General features: G+C 29.1%; 1 protein-coding gene across 1 annotated transcript in view; it reads right to left on the bottom strand.

Annotated features, from left to right (window-relative positions):
• The window catches only part of LOC135957819 (uncharacterized), a 62,650-nt gene extending 47,625 nt beyond the window's left edge, over positions 1-15,025 (bottom strand). Inside the window, 1 exon segment of the mRNA XM_065508623.1 lies at positions 14,564-15,025. Within this exon segment, the coding sequence (XP_065364695.1) occupies positions 14,564-14,674 (111 nt within the window). The 5' untranslated portion in view covers positions 14,675-15,025.
• Between the last annotated feature and the right edge of the window lie 2,685 nt (positions 15,026-17,710).

The following is a 17,710-nucleotide window of genomic DNA, read 5'->3' as shown; positions in this document are numbered from 1 at the left end:
TTTTATGAAATCAAAAATTTAATTCAATTTAGTTCATTTATATTTAACGAGGCTCTATTCGTTTACTATATTTATTAAATCAAATTAAATTAGATTTCCAGCTATTTGTCAGTTTTATAATGTGGAGAATACCTACAGTAGGGGGCTGCACAAGCACATTCATTTTGTTGTCTTCACTGAATCACATGCCAGCAGTTAAGCAAGTAGTCAATGTATTCCTAGTGACAGTAATTATCACTATCACTTGGCTTATCACTTGGCTAACTCCAATATATATTTTGGGTTCTTTGACACGTATGTGCTCTTTGTAGTGCAGACAGAAGACAATTGGTTACTTTACACATCCCAGGTAATCTAGCGTGAAGACAATTGCCACTAATGTGTCTCTAAGTAATCTAGAGTGTAGTTACTTTTAACGTTTTGTGAGTAATTCGTACAAACTGGTTTTATACATATTGTGTTGATATAATTCTCATAGTTTATTTTTATTTTTGCTTAAACATAGCGTAAAGTCAATAGTCACTTTAGTGTCCCTTAGTAGCCTATAATGTAGTCACTTTAAAGGTTTATTTTATACTGCACTTCAGAAAGTAGTTATTTTAGCCACCAAAAGCAATCTATTGGAGAGTTGGCGGAGGAAGGTTTGTTTATTGGAGAATTGTCAGAGAAGGTTTATTTACAATCATTCATTGGACTGTCTATGAGTTGTGTTTTTAACTGAATATTTGTTGTCAATTAGCACCCGTACATGTTAAAATATTTAGATATGTAGGTGATCAAGTAACCAGTTAGGTATCAAGTAAAGTAACTGACGCTATGTAACCGGTATGTGAATCCAAGGCGCTGACTACTTTGGAAAGTCTCATTGTAATAAAAAAGGGTAAAAAATCTAGTCACGTACCTATTGAAGTAACTAGTTGCCACCCTAAATTATGGGTAAAATCACTAGTTCGGGACTGTCTCCTAGAACTGCTGGGATCATATACACATTGAGAAGTAATGAGTATTGTGCGCAACAAAAATAAAACGAATGTTTTTGCACTGTCAATGATATGATACAACGTTTCTATGCACCGTTTTAAGAATTATTCGAATCATTCGAATTATTTTTGTTTCCAGGAATGAATTCTTGTGTTTTTTCTTATTCCTAGAATTTTTTTTTGGTTTCTTTGCCGGGTTTTTGTAATTGCTACAGTTTTTACGTTATTTTTTATTTTATAAAACAATAAAATCTTATTCCTAGAATTTAGAAACTCCCATACTCACGAACATTTATGTATATGCTGCTTGTCAATAGCGAACGAGTGCTTTGAGTGGATTTAATCGTAGATCTTTATATAATCAAAGCTTTAATTGAAGATCTTTATATATTTCATACTTCAATTATAGGTCTTTATTTAGTCCAAGCTTCAATCGTTGGTCTTTTTATAGTCCACACTTTAATCGTAGGTCTTTATATAGTCCAAGATTCAATCCAAGCTTCAAAATGATTTTTTTACTACAAAAAAAAAATTTTAAAAGTCAAGTGGCCCTATTAGTTTCGGCTATGCCTGAGTATAGCTCTCGATTTTGGAAGCGGTACAGTTTTTACGTAATTTTTTATTTTGCAAAACAATAAAATCTTATTCCTAGAATTTTTTTTTTAGTTTTTTTGAAAGTGGAAGAGTTTTTCCGTTATTTTTTATTTTGTAGAACACAAAAATCTTATTCCTAGAATTTAGAAACTTTCATACTCACGATCATTTAATAATACAAAAAAAAACTCGCAATCACAGCTTTATTGAGACCTGAAATCTCATTTACTCATTGTCTCTCATTCTATACTAAAGAGCTGCACAACACTTCTGATCGTTGAGTATTTATTTGCAAAAAGAATGAGTGAGAATGAGCACCAATAACAACAACCAACGACAGAACAAAACAACAGAGTATGAGAATGAGAGACAGTATATGACAATGAGTAAATATACAACGAGTTAATGGTATATGATTTTAGGACTCAATGAAGCTGTGATTGCTGCGAGTTTTTTTGTATTATTAAATTTTTAAATTCTAGGAATAAGATTTTTGTGTTTTACAAAATAAAAAATAACGGAAAAACTCTTTTCAAAAAACAGCGAAAAAACTCCAAAAAAAATTCTAGGAATAAGATTTTATTGTTTTGCAAAATAAAAAATAACTTAAAAACTGTACCACTTCCAAACTCGAGAGCTATATTCAGGCATAGCCGAAACTTATAGGACCACTTGACTTTTCACAAAATTTTGAAGTAAAAAAATACTTTTGAAGCTTGGATTGAATCTTGGACTATATAAAGACTTACGATTAAAGATTGTATTATGTAAAGATCTACGATTGAATCTTGGACTATATAAATACCTACGATTAAAGTGTGGACTACACAGAGATCTACTACAGAAGCTTGCATTACATAAATACCTATGATTGAAGTCATATTAAGAACTATGATTGAAGGTTGGACTATAAAAAGACCAACGATTAAAGCTTGGACTAAATAAAGACCTATGATTGAAGTATGAAATATATAAAGATCTACGACTGAAGCTTGAACTATATAAAGTCCTACTCTGAAGATCTTCAATTGAAGCTTTGACTATATAAAGATCTACGATTGAAACTTGGACTATGTGAAGATTTTCAATGGAAGCTACTCTGAAGATCTTCAATTAAAGCTTTGATTATATAAAGATCTTCAATTAAAGTTTGGACTATATAAAGATCTTCTATTGAAGCTTGAAATGTATAAAGATATTCTATTAAGCTTGCAATGTATAAAGATCTACAATTTAAAGACCTACGATTGAAGCCAAATTTGTTTTTCTTTTAAGGCTGTGATAATTTTTCACTAAGAGTGACTTTACAACTGTCCAACATTTGATTAATTCTCAATAGATTTAAGACTTTGGCATTCAGTGATTATACCAAAATCTTAAATGTAGGTATTCACTTTCATGACTAATCGCTAGGGGTTTATTGTATGACACTTAAACCACCCTCATTTGAAAAGCATTTTTCTAAAGATTCGAGCATAAAATATATCCATATATGTGGTGTAGGGTACAAAGACTATTGGTTCATTTATGCAAGATATAACATGACCAAAGTCCTCTATTGTTTTCAAAACATGCTGGTGATTAGGACAGCATATTGAATGAAGTGCATTGTAGGGGTTAATTTGATTAAAGCAATATCTAAGCACACATTATTACTCTAAATGTCTTAATAAGCAAAAGAAAATACTTATTAAAACAAAATTCTCCAGTTTAAAGAAAAACATATATTTTTTTTATGTACTTTTATATGTACTTTAGTTTTAAATTCTATGACATTTTATAATTTTATTACTAAATTTTTACTTAAAAAAATTGTAAAATTAAACAGCTTAAACTCGTATTATTTGCCTGTAATTATTTCTTATCTGATTAAAGCATTTTTTTTATTAAACTATTTTTAATTTGTCTATTAAAAAGCTTAAGTTTCGCCTTAAAACATGTGCGTGTTTTAGTCAGCCTTTCAAATTTCATAAAATCGTGTGCTACATTGCAGTGTGACCAGTATTACGAAAAAAACTTGATCCTAACAGACATGCTTTTAATTAGTGAAATTTTCAACATAAATACAGATTTCAAGTGTCAATTTCAGTTATTTACACACATTTGCAAACCCCAATTTATTTTTTTTTATTTGTTTCATGTTTAAATGTACAATATATTGCTATGCACTCATTTGTTGAGGGCTTATTTGGCTTAGATTTAGTGGATATAAAATTTTTATGCAATTTGGCTGCAAAACAAAACACAAAATAAAGTTTTAAATTTCACACCTCCCTCTCATTGTATGGCAAATAAAAATAAGCCGATTAGACGATTTGTAACCAACTATTTGAAACAAATGATAAGTGTGTTTCGACACTTTTGGGGTTTCCCTGAGTCATGCATTTAGTGTTAGTAATTTGCTGGCAAATGGTCATAAATGTTCATTGAATAAACTAGATTTAGTTTAAAATGCAGAAAATACTAAGCAATAATTAGATACAAACATATTTGTTCCATGAAATTTAACAATAGGTCAGAAAATATGTTTTTAAGGATTTAAATATTTCAATAAAATAAGTTCTAAAATAAAATAAATGTAATTAAAGGGCTATGATTAGTTTATCAAGAAAGAGTAAATTATCAACGACAATTTAATAACGATAATCATAGAATACACATACATCGGAAATTCTCCTGTCAAAAACCTAACTCAGTTGTCAACAACTTTTTTTGAGTAATTCTTTTACATCGGAAATTCTCCTATCAAAAACCTAACTCAGTTGTCAAAAACTTTTTTGAGCAATTCTTTTCAGTTCTTTTCAGTTTTTTTCTATGTGTATTTCTCTATAATGAGAATCGTATTGCTACTTTGAACAATTCCTGATATTATCCATTGTACTCGTTACATGTTTTCGAGTTCTCTGTATTATTCTACCTATAGTTACTCATTTCCCTTCTTTTGGCTACGATTTTGTGTATACTCTCATTTCCTAAAATATTTTTAATGGGAAACCAGCAAATGTGACTAAATGTCACTGTTTCAAGCCTGAACGACCAACTCAAATGATCCTTATTGTCATGTCTATATGAGTCACTGTGCGTCGGTCTAAAAATAAAATGTTTTCAACATTCCTTTTGTCTTAATTGCTGTTAATTTTACGCTTCATCTCATCCACACTCTAATCTCTTAGTTGAGCAAATTCAGCTGTTGTCTGCATTGCATTGCAGTGTTATTTTTGTGCGCCGGCGCAGATGCTCAAGATGGTTTTAAAATGTGTGTGTGTGTCTTTAAATGCTGAGTAATTTTATTTAAAGGTTTTTTCCCTTTGTAGTTATTTTAATATTGTAATACAATTACAAATTATATTCCCACTTGTAAAGAAGTCCCATACATATCTCTTGTTTGGAAAACGAACTTGAATCTCAGAGAGAAACTCAACCTGTAACACCCACATTGATAGACAACAACACTTAATACTAGTCAGTGGGGGGGCATTTTCAAATTACATAAATACTTTTTTCTAAAAATAAAATTGAAAATGTTTTTTTTAGTAAAATAAGTTTTATTTGTCAACAAAGCTTTTTGTGAAATTAAAAACAAGCTATTTGGTAAATAAATTTTTTTCTAAAAAAAAATTTAAAGCTTTTTGTAAATATGCTTTTTGAAAAAAAGCTTTTTCATGATTTAAGCTATTTATGGTGGTATATAAACTTTGATTTTTTGTTAAAAATACTAAAAAGCTTTTTTTAATAAAATATGCTTTTTAACAAAGAAGCTTTTTAGTGAGAGTATAAATAGTGAAATAAGAATGAAATGTTGGAAAGCTTTTTTTAGTAAAATAATCTTTTTTGAGAAAAAAGATGATATAGGCTCTTCATAAAAAGCTTTTTAGTGAAATTAGCTTTCTAAAAAAAAAGCTTTTCATGGGACCTTTTTTACAGTATAAATAGTATAATAAAGATTTTGTAAGAAAATTTAAAAAGCTTTTTGGTAAAAAAAAATCTTTATTTGGAAAAGCTTTTTGGTGATATTAAGTTTTAGGGGGCTGTAATAGCTAAGCTTTTCAGTAAAAAAAGGTTTTTTTAGTAAAATACTTTTTTTTGGGGGAAAAGCTTTCTTTGAAAAGCTTATTGTTGAAATAAGCTTTTTTGCTTTATCAAAGAACTTCTAAATGTTAATTATTCCTGTGAAAACGGTGAATTCATTCTTTAACAATCTGCCAGCACTTAATATCTATTTAAAAATTAATATCAAAAATAACCATTAGAAACAAATCACTCTTCGCTTACATACAAACATACATGCACTTTCCATTATCGGCATGTAATTCGTTAAATATGACAACTGACGAACAAAAAAAAAAAAAACAGAACAGAAATTAAATGTACCTAAAAGTGATAAAAAATAATGTCACTATCGTTTAAGTGTATTTATCAGTAAATTACGTACAATAAATATGAAAAACAATGTGTCAGGGAAGTGCATATGTTTTCTTTTGAGTGATTACAACTTAAACATTCTCACCAGAGTGCAGTACAGTGCAGCACAATTGTGAGGATGATGATGGTTATAAGATTTAGAACTTTAAACAGAAACAGAGAGGCAAAAATACAAGACAAAATAAGTTCAAACAAAGAAAATAATCATAAATATATGAAAAAGGAATTCAATACAAAATATTAAACAAATATACATACAATATTTGTACATATGTATGTATTTATTTATGTTATGTTTGTGTATTTGTAGTAAGCATACATATAGATACTTTATCTAACCAGCATATCAGTCATTCTTTATACATTCCTTACTCATTCCATTTAGTGTGGTTTAATATTTGTTTGTTATTTATATAAAAGAATACAAAGAATTGAAAAATTATTATTTTTTATTTCTTATGTTTTTTGTTGTTGTTTTGTTCTCCATTAACGAAAGTTTAAACGAGTCCATAGTGTATCTTAATATAGGGCGGTGGCGGCATTTATAAAAAACACAAAACATCAAGACAAAACCCCAGTTAAAGCAACAAAAATATGAATTAATAAATGAAAAACATTTGAGATACATAAATGCATATGTAAGGCGTTGTTATCTAACCATATTTTCTTAATACTTGCATATAAATTTCTGAAGGAACTGCAAACAAATTCCATGACAAAACTGTTTGTATTCATTCAAAGAGCTCTCAAAAAACCAACCCAATCCAATTGTAAAATACCGGTTTTGCTATTAACAATATGTTGTTTGATTGGTTTGTAACCACTTCAAAACATAAGTGGGTGTATGAAAAATTGATATGAAAAACTTTAAAGAAAATTTCGAATTTATAATTTTCATAAAAGTGAAAGTTTATTCTTTTACTCTTGGGATGTTTGTGATAAAATTGAACATTAATAAGTATAATTTTTAACAATAACATGCATATAAATTATTAATTAATCACAACAATATGCACCACCTACTTAAGTCAAACACTCCTCTTCATATTTTCTGGCAGTTGGCAAAGTAAGACTGTTTATTAACAAAATATTTTGACACCTGAGGGCTTATTTAATTTTTGAAAAAAAAAAAATTGTAGTTGTTTTCATTTTAAAATACTTAATTATAATAAAAAAATTATAATAAAATTTATTTAAATTTACCTAAAAAAAATATAAATTTTAAAATTTACTTTTTTGAATTATTTTTTTTTTTAATTAAAATTTGCTTATAAAATTAAAGAAGTATTTTATATGATTCATAATTAAAAAGAAATTTAAAAAGCTTTTATTTAAAAATCAAAATATGGATTGTTCAATTTTCAAAAAAACGAAATTGGCGGGGAAGTCATTTTTGGCTATTTTTACAATATGCATTTTCAATTAAAATTTATTTATAAAATTATAGTAGTAATTTCTATGATTCATAATCAAAAGGAAATTTTAAAAAAATGTATTTAGAAACCAAAATAAGGATTTTTAAATTTTGCAAAAACCAAAATTGGCGGGGAAGTCAATTTTGTTAAGTTTTACATTTTGCAAATTTGAGAAAGAGAAATTGAAAAAATTTAAATTTTTTTAAATTAAAAAGCAAATATAAACAAATATTTAAAATCTAAGATATATCATTTTTATGTTAACAAAAAAAAAATATGGCGGAGAATGTATTTCAAAATTAAGTGGCCTCATTAAATGCAACAAAACAGCTTTAAGTTTGCCAATACTAAAAGAAGTCTTATTCAAAAATTATTCTAAAGATGTAACTACATTTCCATTAAACTCATGTAATAAATAAAAACGCCTAGTTTTTTTTTCTCCAATAAACAATAATAACTAATGCCAGAGCAATATTTTCCATGAATTAATTTGTGTAAAATCCGATTATGGTATTGATGTATTTCTGAATATGTTTTATGTAGTTCAGTTCGATAAATGGTTGTATGTTGTATGTAATGTAATGTATTGTAAAAATACATTAATAAACATAAATATAACATATTTGTAGTTATTTGTAAATCCCTTAGTTCAAATTATGTAAATTGACATAATAGAAGAAGAAATACAAAAAAAACTGGCATATTGAAAAGATTTTCGCATATTTTATATAAACATTCAGGTCATGCAACTAGGTCAACCATCTACAATACATACAAACAAACACAAACATACATACACAAATATAAAGATGCACTAACTCACACATACATGCATACCTACATACGTAAATACTGTATTTATCTATAGTTTCTAGTACACAAAATCATAATGATTGAGATGCTGAAATGCGCTGAGAGGGAAATGGGTGGTGGTTTAAATTGGATGGTCTCCAGAGGACACATGTTAGCAACAAAAAAAAGCCGCAAATATGTACAACTGGCATTGTGTGAAGAGTATGCGGCGAAGAAGCAGCAAAAAAAAAAGAAACTAGTGAATTGCAAGAGCACAAACAGCATCAGCAACATTGTCAACGTAATCAACAAAGAAGTTTGTTACTTTAAGTGAACTACATACATAAGTTGCAAATTTGATGGCATTCAGCTGTAGTACACTTTTTTGCTTGGTATTCTTAATAATTTGAAGCTGCATTATTGCATAAAATTCTCTAGTGATTTTCAATGGAAACAATTTACTAAATCTTGGAGAAACAATTTATATTAGTCTTAATTAGGAATTTCAATTATAGTTTCTCAGATGAATTTTTGAGTTTCCAAAATGATTTTGAAAATTTAAGGAGTGTCACAATAACGTAGAATAGGAACAGGTTGTTAAATTTATTTAATAATTACATCAATATCATTAAAAATATAAAACTCAAGATGTTTTATATATAGTTATCATTCGAACCATGTGGTATTTTGACAATGTGCTACCTCTCATGAAAAATATTTATACTTGAAGGCCCTAGAGAACTATTGTGGACATATTTCCAAAGTAAGGTCTGTATTTTTGAGCCATCTAGAGTATAGTTTGTGCACAAAATTCTTAAGACTGGCTTGCTAGTGTACAACATCTAATCTTCGGTATACCTCGTCTTTCTACGAGGAGTATGTTGTAGCTGTGGCCTATATTTTGTGACTCGAAGGTATGCGGATAATTTAGTAATAATCCGCAACCTTAAGGCTACTATTATACCGGACATTTGTGAGATGAAGACAAAAACTATCATCAAGGTCTTGCAACATTAGATTGAGAGGATGTGTTACATGAATGACATGATATACATATATGTATAAAAAAACATAAAATCATAAATTGGTTATATTCTTTATTGGTAGGTTTCTCCCATACAAACGATTTTCGGCTTTAAGACCGAAGCCCCAAAAATTCAAGCACTTCAACCTTTTGTTGGAATTTGACTTGAATTTCAAAAAATTAAAATTTCCCACACAAAAACATATGGCTTGAATTTATGTTTCCTTTTTACTGTATAATGCTATTGAAATAAAGTGTAATGCGACTGTAATTCAATTGATTCACTATAATTCAAGGCTTGAATTACACTTGCTTTCAACTTGAATTCCTGTTAAAATGCTTATTGGGAGAATGTTTAAATCAAATTTACTCCTGTAATTTTTTAACTTTATGCTTCTCATAGTCTAAAGTAAATCCTTACTGAAAACCAGTTTAAGCGAATCAAAAATATTTAAGATACGAGCAATTGTTGGTAGGATAATTTTACAAATTGTTACAAATGACCTGAAAAACTAACCATACGTTTGTGTCCTCTTTAATAGCTCAAATATATATTTAGTATACTAAAAAAGTAGTTTATTGAATATTGACTATATAACTTTAAAAGCCTTGGCTTACTAAAAAAAACACATACATACATACATGTATACAGTATCTGTATATGTTCATTACACATCAGCATCCTCGTCATCATGGAAAAGTTATCAATTTTGTAATGTTGTTGCTAGTACGTACGTACGTACGTAAGTACATGTTGTTGTGTGAACACTCATCACTTTGGTCAACAACAAAAATTATTGTAGAGAATGTAATAAATATGTATGTATTACAGTTTATATATTTGTTTTGTTGTTGTTATTACTTGTTTTCTTTTGTTACTCATTTATCCTTCTAAAAACTACTCGTACTACAACTACATACATACAGCTACAACTCTTGATGACGTTTTTTACATTTAAGTCATTTGTTGATATTACAGTTAAAGCCAAGAGAGGGAGAGTGAGTGTTGTACAACACACACACAACAAGGTTCATTCATTTTGGTTTTGCAGGATTACCAGCATACATAATATAAAAACAACAACAACACGATTAAAAACGGCAATAATGGAAATGTTGAAATATTTTTGTGTTTTTTGGTTGTTGTTATTGTTGCTGTTGAGTATTTCTGTTGTTGCTGTTAGTTTCATTTTCGCATTCAAGCCAATGACGTGCAATTTAGTGCAAAAACTAGGACAATCAATGGCAAGGATGTCTCTGACGTTTTTTAATAAAAAAAAGAAAAAAAAACAAAATGTATGATTTTTGCTTTTACTTTTTCCGTTTGCTACACTTTTCAATGCAGTTCAGACAACTAAAGTTCTACTACGGCTACATTTATGGCTTTTACGTCACAATCAAAGAAATGTATAACACTCGGCCTGCACTTAAATTAAGGAAAAGTAAGTAAAGGCGTGGTATGATGTGGTGTGGTGTCGCTAATTGAGTGCATATGGAAACAACTAACATAAATGACTAACGACCTAAGTAATTGAAGAGTATTTTCATAGTAAATACAATAAATAAAGCAATTTTGCACAATCAATAAAATTTATTCATTTTAATTGAACTAAATATGTATGTTTTTACATAAATTTAAATCAAAATAAAGAAATCTGTGCCATATTTATTTCTACCTAATTTAAGGATAATGTAGAAAAGTACTTGTTAACCTAGAACACTGCTGCTAGCTAGTAGTGTACCTGTCATTATTTGCATTTTTATACCTAGTGTCTTGAGTGTTTTTTGTTGTCTTTGTTGTCACTTATGATTGAGGTGTGATTTATAACGCAATTCAAGGACTTGTTTTTAAATGACAAACAATTGTCACACACATAGCTAGATAGATATTATTATTGTTGTTGCATTTCAGCCGGTGAGGACATGTCTAAATAGCAAAGGGAAGTCACAGAGGCACTTGAGAAATAGAAAGCATCATATATTTACACGTTTGTATTTGTCACTAGTTTGTAGGAAATACAAAATATATCCAGTGGCTTTTTATAGAATAATAACTGTTATATTGTTGCTATTTTATATTTACAGTGCACTCTCGATAATATGAACTAATTAAAACCAGGCCAGTTCACTCTTGCAAGATTGTTCATTTTTGCGAATGACATCTAATTCCCATCTAAAGCTAAGGAAGTCCAAAAATGCTGTTGAATTAGAATTTAGCCACTTCCTTGGTGATTTAGATTTCAACTCTGTGTAGATAAAATACGTTAAAAAAAATCTAGACATATTTAAAAGGCTTTAAAATATGAACAGTTTAGTTCACTAAGTTCATATTTTAGAGTACCCTATGGAAGTAAAAAGTGTTCATATTTTGGGGTGTTCATATTATCGCGAGTGCACTGTACTTCTAAAGGATATTTTACAACTTGTCTTATAGTTGCAAGATGTGTTGAAAATAAAAATAAAAACAAATGCAAATGAATTTGTCATTTTGAAAACTAAAGACACAAGGAAAAATATATATTAGCTATAACAAATAAACTAAATAAACCTAACGTCATAAATTTGAAATACTTCACTTCATAAATCATAAATCATCACAGCAGGTAGTACTCTATGTTAAGAAAATAAGAACCCTTAACTGAAGTATATCCAATACATAGACAAAACAAATAAATACCCTGGTTGTTACTTAGAAATATAAATTATTTTCCTTTAAAATTCAAGGCTAAATTCTATCACTTAAATCAAAAAATATTTACTCTAAAATGTAATTATTTTCTTTTAATTTTATCATTGCTAATGTTTACTTTTTTTGAAAAAAAAAAAAAAATAAAACTATATACTTATTTACAGTTGCAAAAGTAAATGTATCTTCTTTCTACATACTTGAAAAGTTTTATCAAATTGTCAACAAAAGAAATAGTTTCTTCTTATAAAATATCTGTTGTAGTAACATTTTGTTTTTTTTACTGAATGTCGGGTCATTACTTATAAATAGCCCAGATAACAATGTTTGTTAACATTTAACACGCTATATGCTATTTACAGCTAGAAAAGTGTCTAAACTTTCACCTTTTTTGTTTTTTGTTTAAGAAAAATAGCCAAATATTTGAAGTAATTGCATAAAATTTAATAATGCCAAACATTTGAAAACATCTTTGTTTATAAATGTTTGTATGGGCTATAATCTGGTAAAATGTCTTTAGAAATTTTAGAATAATTTTTGGACTTTTTCCAATTTTATTCAAAACTGTTATTTACACATTAAATTCAAATAATTGCGCTAACATGATAATGCTTAACATTTGGAAAAAATAATTGTTTACAGATTTGTGTTTGAGCTATTGACTGGCTATTTGTTCAGAACTTTCAGAATAATTTTATGAAATTTTGTTACAAACTGATACATCACAATGAATTCAAATATACAACCTTATCTCGATACAATATTTCACATGAAATTGTTCCCTTTTCCCATTTTTCATTCATAAAATTTATTCACGTGAAAAAATTCTCCATGTTGGGAAATTTTTAGATGGAATTTTGTAAACAATAAACAGCTGTTACGAACTAAATTAACTATTGTGAATGAAAAGTTCAGGGGAATATCACAATAGAAATTTTCCCTTTGAGGGAAATGGATATTTCATGGGAAAATAAAAAACTGCGCTTCTTATTCACAAATTTCGCTATCATAAGATTTACTATAGATTATTGGATCTGGAATGGTTTGTCTGCACTGGACTAATGATATATCAGCTCTGGTAAACCGGAAATTATTTTCGACAACAGCAGACCTAACACAACAATAACACCTCTCCATTCATATCGACTTTTCTCAGATACGATTTCACCAAACGAATTCAAGATGAATTCAAAGGTTGGAAAGGTACCAGGTTTCTTTATCTTAAACTATTTTGTAGATCTACAAAGGTTCCGCCTATTCTCCAACTCTATTTCATATTATTCTGCATGATCTTGTAAGTTAAACTTCTAACCCTAGACACTATTTTGTAAAGGATAGCGAACATTTTCCATTTGTATCCTTTCAAATATAGCCATAGACTTTTAATGAATTGGCAACACATGTTTGATACTCAATATGGAATATCATTAGATTCTGAAAGAATGTTCATTAGATTCTGAAAATATGAAGGAAGCGGATGTCCACTTTTCAAGCGGCATACATGATACCGCTAAGATGGAATTCTATTGATTCCTCTGCATTTTGCAATGGGTTCTCCCAACTGATCTTGACTCTCTGAACAACGTTTGGTGAAAACGTATCTGAGAAAGGTCGATTCCAGGATCTCCAAAATTTAAGATGAATTGTATCGATTCTTATGAAATTTACCATGAGTTCTCCCAGATGATCTCGACTGTCTGAGCAACTGAGAAATCACAAATAAGTATAATTCATGGATCTCCAGAAATTTAAAAATTTGCATTTTATTGTTTTCTCTGCATTTTGCAATAGGTTCTTCCAACTGATCTTGACTGATCTCATCGAAAGTATGTCAAATAGAAATAAATTTGATTTAATTTAAGATACATTTTATTGCTTTCTCTGCAATTTGCAATAGGTTCTTCCAACTGATCTCATCGAAAGGATGTCAAATAGAAATAAATATGACTCAAGGAACTCTGGTAAATGTAAGATAAATGTTATGGATTCCTCTACAATTTGCCATGAGCTTTTCTCCCAGCTGATCTTGAACATTGAAATTCTGAAAATTTTAATTATATTTCCAGAAGGACGAGTACACAACAATATAGTGAGAAAGTTTAAGATAAAATTATAAACATTTTCATGTCAATTCGATTTAAAACTTTGAACAAATTTTTATTTTCCGACTTCCAAAATTCACTGGGTTATACCTTCATATATTTTGCAAGACTTTTTGTTGCTGTAGCATTTTAGTTTTGTTAGAAAGATGTGGGCATGTGAATCCAAACACTTGAATGTTGATACATAAAACTTTAGTTTCTGCTTTGTGCAAAACTTTTCAAATTCTTATCACAACAGCAAGAGAAACAAAAACAATATTGTAGACAATTGTTTGATATTTAAGAAAAAAAAAAAACGAGAGACAAACAAAAAAAAAACAGCAGACACTATGCAGTTTAACAAAAATAAAGAAAGAAAAAAATTGCAAGATAAAAACTTTTTTTAGAAAAAAGAAATGTAAAATTTCTGCTAAATCAGCTTTAATTTTAAACAAACAAAACTCTGCAGGAGCCAAGCCAAACGAAAAAAAAGCTTAAATTAATTAGGTGTCTCCAAAATGTGTCCTAATTTATGGCAAAAAACATAAAGAATAATAACAACAACTCACCTCTAGATAAACATCGCTGTCCGGATTGAAGGTGTCATTAACCCGTTGAAATGTGTAGTTCACATGCGGTATCGAGTGTAAAATTCTAACAAGTATGCTGGGCTGCTCCATTATGATATTTTATTATATCTTTTCTTTAATATTTTTGTTATTTTTATGTTATTTCACTTTTCCTTCTTGAATTTTTGTCTAGTTGTTTTAGTTGTTGTTGTTGTTGCTATTTGGCTTGGAACAAGGTGAACAAAGAGGTTAAGTATGATTCCTGTTGGGGGGTTGGTTGCTGGGTTGTTTCAAAAAGTACTTTGCCTAGTACTTGTATGTGTTTGTGTAAGTGTGTGTGTGTTTGTATTTCTATTAAAAATAAAACTCACTCAAAAAACTCTATCTAATACACAAGCACACTTGCTCTCACTTGTTTTATTTTTGTTATTTTTTTGTTCTTATTTTAAGTTTTCTTCTTTATTTTATGTTCTTGGCATTTTCCTAATTTCATTCCTTTTTTCTGTGGTTTATCGGGCATTTGTTTTGGATGTGTTGTAACTGTAAATAGAAGCTTAGATTATTTAGGAGCGTTTGACAGATAGCAAAGCGTTGTAGGTGGTGGCGTTTGGATACGAGCAGCAGCAACGAAATTATCAACAACAAATAAATTTATAAACGTTAATAATATCTCTCTTTGTATAACAACAATAATTACGACTTTTGACGTCACATACACAGGCTAGCACTAACTTAAAAGAGCACAATATTTACAGCACACAGAGCCAGGCTGCCAGCCAGCCAGTCAGTCATGTCCTTTAAGAATTGATTTTATTTTTTTATTCTATTCTATTTTCCCTTTTCATGTGTATATGCTGCTCGTACGTTCGTCCTTTATCTGCTGTTTTCTTTTAAATTCTTCTGTGTGATGTTTTCTTTTTTTTTGTTCGTTCATTAATTTGTTGTTGCTGTTGTATACACACAGTTTTTGCTCTTCAAACGTTTATTAAATATTAATTAACTGGCAAAATGTTTTCGTAGTTTTTTTTGCTTTTCTTGTAATTATTTTTATTTGTTTAATATTCACTTTTGTTTTCTTTAATAATGCACTTTTTTTCTTTTTGGTTGTATGCTTTAATTTCTTCTACATGTTGTTGGTATTTTTTGTTTTTGTTGTTACAACACACAGAGATACACGAAGCCGCACATACACTTTATTTACACCTTGTTTTTTTATGTAACATTTAATCCACCCTAAAGATGAGTGTGAGATGAGTATGAGATGGAGATGAAGAAGATGATGTTGGTGTAATGGGTTGGTGGTGATGACGATGGCGTTGATGATTTCGGTGTTGGTAAGGAGAATTTTAAAAAAAGGATATCAGATCAGGGAACTATGAATACTACTGCCACTACAACTACAACATACACTTGCATATGGCAGTATATCGTATGTAGTTTGTTTGCAAGTAGTACAAAGAATGCCTGACTGCCTGCCTGACTGACTAACTGCCTGTTTTTGCCTTCTTACTGTTTCGTCCTCGTTGTTTTTTGGTCCTCGTAGCTGTGCTAGATTTTCACTTTCGTTTTCACACCCAAAAATATGTACTTATACAACATACATTATTGTTAAGCTCGTAGCTCTCGAGCAAACGACCGACCGTGCGACCGACCGACCGACATACATACACACATTTACAACTAAAAACACAAAACTCTTTTACACGCACTATTTCGTTGAAATTTTTCTTTTCTTTTATTTCGATTTTAATTTTCAATCATTTAATTTATATTGTGAATTTTTGTACAATACATAAAGTATGATTATTAAATTGCATTTTTTATCGATTTTTTTTTTATTCTATTATTTTCTTCTTTTGATTAATATTTTCCTTTTTTTGCAATATTTTTTTGTATTTTAATTTGTTTCCTTTTATTTCCTTCCAAACTACACTCGCGTTTAACCGTGCACGATGTTCTTTCTTTCGCGTATACGTGCGTTTTGCTTACATTTCACTCAAACTGTAATATTCATTGCAGTGATGATGGCTGATGGAGAATCACCGAGAGTGCGAGAGGGCAAAGAGAGTTAGCCCGCATATGATAGAGCATTTTGTGAAATTCAACATAGTTTTTTGACAATCATTGTGGTGTATCTTTGCTTTTTGTGTTGAATTTAGAAGCACTTTCTCATATATCCCGTTTAACGAAGGATAATGTTGTTTGTTGGTATGTGTGTGTTCAAGGCGAATTTGTAGTATTAAGGATTGCCAAGTAGTGGTTTTGTTTATTATTTACTGTAAAAGAGAAAAAAGAGAATAAATTTGTTTAGTATTTTAAATTGATGGGGGGCAAAACTAAATTTAGAGTTATTTCAAGATGTCATGGAATTATAATAAGTAGAACCTGTGCAGAAATGTTTCACTACTCGGCATTTAATGCACAACAGTGATTTGTTTGGTTTATTAATGACAAATATTATTATTTTCATGATCCCGAACGCGACATTAGTACTTCTTTGAAGTGAAATAATTAAATAAATCTAATTAATATTTTTCGATAGCATTTTTGTAGCATTATGTTTAGTGCAAAATATAGTCCTTTTCGATAAGTTGTTTACAATATATTAGCAATAACCATAGTATCCCGAACGAGACAAAAAAAGAACTCGCTTTCGAATGCCTTTAGAAAAAAGCAAAAATAAGCTAATTGGAAATAGAATGTGGCTATCAATTAAAAGTTATCGTTTTGAAATGTTTGCATTGGTTTTTTTTAGAACCTTTAGTATGATTTGTCATGCGACATATTTTTTCGTCATGTTTGTAATACTGATTAGTCAAGTTAATTCGAATTTATTATATTATTTCATATATAGGTACAGGGACTCTCTACTCTAGGGTATATCGAATGCTATAGATACTTTTTAATAGTTTGAAGTTCCGTTATATAGATTCTAAATTTATTTTTTGATTCACATTAGATGAAAGGTATTTTTAAGCAACTATATTATTCAGATAGTTTATTAATAATAGGAAATATTTATTATTATATAAAGGCTTTAAAGTCCTATAACTCCTAAACTAAGAGAGAGCAGACACACAATTTTTAACGTTTTTATGCTTATAATTAGGGGGAAATAAACACCAAACATATTTATTAAATACCAGC

The sequence above is a fragment of the Calliphora vicina genome, chromosome 4 (genome assembly GCF_958450345.1).
Source record: "Calliphora vicina chromosome 4, idCalVici1.1, whole genome shotgun sequence".
NCBI lineage: Eukaryota > Metazoa > Arthropoda > Insecta > Diptera > Calliphoridae > Calliphora > Calliphora vicina.
This window is presented reverse-complemented; position numbering and strand designations above follow the sequence as displayed.